This window comes from Tupaia chinensis, unplaced genomic scaffold (assembly GCF_000334495.1).
Source record: "Tupaia chinensis unplaced genomic scaffold, TupChi_1.0 Scaffold000146_1, whole genome shotgun sequence".
In the NCBI taxonomy this organism is placed as follows: domain Eukaryota; kingdom Metazoa; phylum Chordata; class Mammalia; order Scandentia; family Tupaiidae; genus Tupaia; species Tupaia belangeri.
In genome coordinates, this window is record NW_006159616.1 from 11,393,435 (window position 1) to 11,398,048 (window position 4,614).

Sequence of the window (4,614 nt, forward strand, 5' to 3'; positions counted from 1 at the left end):
AAAAAAAAAAAAAAAAAAAGAGAGAAAGGAAAAGAGAGAGAGAGAGAAAAGAGGGCATTTGGAGCAGAGCGATGGCACCACACCAGCAGCCCTAGCTTTCCCTAGATATGGCTCACTTTAATTATTAGGAAAAAGGTTGATTGGTCTCACAAGGACATAAAAACTTAGGCACTGGGGACCAGCAGGTGGTGTGGTGGTTAAGGTGCTGGACACTCCCACATAGCCAACCACGGTTCGAGTCCTGGACCTGGTGGCTTCCTTTGTCCCTTTCCCTCTCTCTCCCTCTGTGTGTGTGTGTGTGTGTGTGTGTGTGTCTGGTCAAATTAAAATAAATGAATGAATCAATAAAATTAAATAAATAATAATAAAAAAACAAAAGCAAGCAGACAAAAACTTAGGCACTGTCTGTGTAGATGGTCAGTGTCCGTGACGTAGTCGCCACTGCTGCACTTTTAAAATTTCATGTTCTCATAGTCACAGCCCCTGCTCATTCCAGCGCTGCACCTCACTCCCACACTTGCTTTCATTTCCCCGTTTGAGCCTCCCGGGGTCTCAGAAGCAAGTCCCCCCACCCCTGCAGCCCTCTTCGGGCACTTGGGGTGAGCTTGCCCCACTTGCTGCCAGTCTTCCCTCTGCTTCCCACCTTTCGGAAATTTCATGAAACCTCTCATCTGCTGGTGAGCCTTTCTTCCCTATTGTCCAGGGTTTGTACTTCTCTGCACACTGGCCACATCCACCATCCTGAGTGAGAAATGTCTTCAGAAACTTCATATTCATCCCACTGCGGCAATGAAGCAGCTTTGCAAACAGGTCAGTATTTTACCAGCCCAATAATTTCAGGAAGAAGAATTTTTTAAAATATCCCTAGAGTCCAGCCGCAGTGGCACAACGGTAATGCAACCTGACACCACATGGGAAGGTCCAGGTCTCCATCCCTAGGTCTTCCTGTGCATGCAGGCTCTCTCACACACACACACCTGTGACCCTGGCCCACTGAGGCTGGTGTGGATCACAGCATGGAAACCCTGCTGGGGTCCTGTCTCTCTCTTCCTCTAGCTCCCTTGAAGAAATAATGGATAAACTTTTTAAACACTCATACTTTTGGGACCAGCAGTTAGCATAATGGCTATGTCGCTGGACTCCCACGTAGTCAACCGCGGTTCGAGTCCTGGACCCGGTGGCTTAAACTCACGCTGGTTGCGTGTGCGTACATGCCCAAGATCCCGAGAGGAGAATGGAGGAGAAGGGATTGCAGCGTGGCCATCCCCCCGGGGGGTGATTTCTTGCTTTCTGTCTCTCTGTCTCTCTCTGTCTGTCTGGCGAGTGCACACACCATATAGCAAAAACCTCTCCAAATATCAAAAAGAAAAAAAAACTCATACTTTAAAAAATAAAAATCACCAGAATCTCTTTCCAAAATATCAAATCTGGATTCAATCCATTCACTGGGTCTATTTTCTCGAAGAATAACCAAAGCCCAAACCTGACCTAGCTCACAGCAGGACTGGAGGGCACTTGCCCAGCTGGGGTGGGGAGGTGCAGCAGAAGGGACACGGGCCTGAGCCTCTGGTCGGTGGGGCACTGCTTACCCTGGCGTCTGACAGCCATCGCCGGTGTGCACTTGGGGAGGCTGACGCAGCGGGCACAGGAGTTGGTGGCTGACGTGGCACAGTGCATGCCAGGCCGACATTCGCAGACACGGGAGCTGTTCCACGAGCATGGCGTCTTCTCCACGAGGTCATCTAAGGGACACAGAGAAGGGTCGTGGGGACAGATCAGGATGGAAAAAGGCAGGGGGTCCAGAGACACCCCCCCCTCCAAGGATGACCAAGAGGGGAAAACAACAAGAAAATAAATGCTTGTTTGACTATTTTGTTGGGACGACCTCCTGGCATGGTCAAAAAAAAAAAAAAAGAAAGAAAGACAGAAAGAAAACACTTAAAATGTTTAATTCCCAGAAATCACAAATTTAGGGTCTCTTAGAAAAATAGCATGAAAGAAAGAAAGAAAAAAATTATGCTGTGAGTGAAAGAAGGCAGACCGAAAAATGAATACAATCTATCTGTTCCTTTTATAGAAGACGCTAGAAAATGTAAGCTGCTCCCAGCGACAGGGAGCAAAGTGATACCTGGGAATGGGGTGAGGCGGGAATGGTAGTAGGGACCATGAGGAACTGGAGGAAAGTGCTGGTGATGACGGTCACACAGCTGCACACATGTCACAACTTACCAGACCGCACACTTGGAATAGGGGCATTTTGCTGTTTGTCAACTGTACCTTGACAACGATGCTAAAATAAAATCATCCAGAAAATGGGTGAATGGGCATGGGCATGGGCAAACCAAGACTGGTCATGACTTGATAACGGTGTAAAAGCATTTCTGAATATGCTCGAAATTTTCAATGAGAAAAAGTTGTTTTTCTGGGCCCAGCAGTTGGTGTAATGGCTATGTCGCTGGACTCCCATGTAGTTGACCACGGTTCGAGTCCTGGACACGGTGGGTTAAACTCACGCCGGGTACGTGTCCATGAGTGCCCAGGATGCCGAGAGGAGAATGGAGGAGAAGGGATTGCGGCATGGCCATCCCCCCTGGGGGGTGATTTCTCACTTTCTATTTCTCTGTCTCTCTCTGTCTTTCTAGCGAGCACACACACCTTATAGCAAAAACCTCTCCAAAAAAAAAAAAAATTGGGGGGGAGGGAGTTGTTTTTTTGTTTTGTTTTGTTTTTAAGAAAAAGCATAATAATGCATTTATATATTTGGGAATATTTTACATGCTCTGTTTATTCGTGAAGATGGAATTGTCACATCAGTAGTTTAGGTAAACGTGACTCGCTCAACATTTGTCAATCAGAAAGATACTCAGAGACCCAGTGGAATGAAAATAAGGGCCACGCAGTCTCTTCATGCACCCTCCAGAGAGAAAGGGAACTGGGGAGTATTTGGGGGACTCGGTCCAGAGCGCGTGAACGAGCTCACAGTGAGTGCAATGATGTGAGACAACAGCTATTATCTTTACTGTAATTGTGTGTGAGGTATTCTCAGCACTCCACCCAGATTAACCTTCAGCCATTTATTTAATGTTCACGACTCCTCTCTGAGATGGCTACTATTATTATCCCCATTTTACGACCAGGAAAACGGAGGCCCACAGACATTAAGAACCTTGTATGGGGACCAGCAGTTAGCGTAATGGCTATGTCGCTGGACTCCCATGAAGTCGACCATGGTTCGAGTTCCGGACCCAGTGGCTTAAAACTCACGCTGGGCGCGTGTGCGTGCGTGCCCAAGATCCCAAGAGGAGAATGGAGGAGAAGGGATTGCAGCGTGGCCATTCCCCCTGTGTGGGGGGTGATTTCTCACTTTCTGTCTCTCTGTCTCTCTCTGTCTGTCTGGTGAGCACACGCGCCCTATAGCAAAAAAAAAACAAAACAAAACAAAACAAAACAAAAAAAAACAACCTCTCCAAAAAAAGAACCTTGTATGAGTTCATAAGCTACCAAGTGTTAGAGCTGAGATTTGAACATGATACTTGAGCTCTAGAGCCCACGGTCTTAGTCATTCCACTCCACTCCACAGCCTCCTGGGGCTTCAGTCATGAAAGCTGAAAGCTGAGGGACTTCTTGAGCCCAGAGTCACCCCTTGTTCCTCCATCTGACATGCTGACAGTGGCAGATGGTACTTTTCTCAAAATGGCTACAACAATAGTTCTGGCCCCATCGGTTCTTCCAGAGCCTCACCACTCAGCCCTCAAGAAGTCAGCGGTGGGACCAGCAGATGGCATAATGGTTATATCACTGGACTCCCACGTGCTCAACTGCAGTTTGAGTCCCTGTCCCGGGTGGTTAAAGTTCATGCCTGGTGCGTGTGTGTGCGTGCCCAAGATTCTGAGAGAAGGGATTGTGGGTGATTTCTCACGCTCTTTCTTTCTGCCTCTCTCTCTGTCTCTCTGGCAAGTGCACAAGCCCTATGCAAAAAAAAAAAAAAAGACTCTAAAAAAGAAGCCAGCGGTTGCTCTCCCTTCCATCTCAGTGAGATGCATGATGGCCTCAACAGAGAGAAGGTGGTGGCAGTCACAAGTGACTTCCAAGGCTGGGTCATAATGGTGTGGCTTCTGCCTCTCTCTCTCACTGTCTCTCTGCCTCTCAGCATATTCCTCTTTAGAGCACAGCTGCCCGGCTGTGAGAAAGCCCAGAGTAAGCCACACGGAAGCCAGAGACCAGGTGCTGAGGCCCCAGCCAGCACCCAACATTGGCCCCAGCCATGTGACTGAGCAGGCCTCCCGGTGTTACCAGCCGTCAGCCTTTGGGTTTCCCAGCTAAGACACTGACGCTGCAGAGCAGACACAAGCAGAGACAAGTGTCCATGAGGTGCCCCGTCTGAATCCTGCCTCACAGAACACAAGTACCATAGATAGTTTGTTTTTATCACTCAATCTTGAGAAGAGTCGCTATGCAGCCTTAGGAACTGGGACAGAGACCGCAATGGCAACAACTGGAATGCCCGTCCCTCCATGTGACGCTCCGTCCACACTGCTGCTGAAGGACCCCGGAATGTGGGGACAGCATTGCACCGTCCTAGTCCTCGGGGGGTGGGGGTAGGAGGGGGTGGGG

General features: G+C 48.8%; 1 protein-coding gene across 1 annotated transcript in view; it reads right to left on the reverse strand.

Moving 5' to 3' along the window:
- The window catches only part of TNFRSF8 (TNF receptor superfamily member 8), a 102,502-nt gene that overhangs the window by 29,837 nt on the left and 68,051 nt on the right, over nt 1-4,614 (reverse strand). Inside the window, exon 8 of the mRNA XM_027770673.1 lies at nt 1,590-1,742. Within this exon, the coding sequence (XP_027626474.1) occupies nt 1,590-1,742 (153 nt within the window). The remainder of the gene's footprint in view (nt 1-1,589; nt 1,743-4,614) is intronic.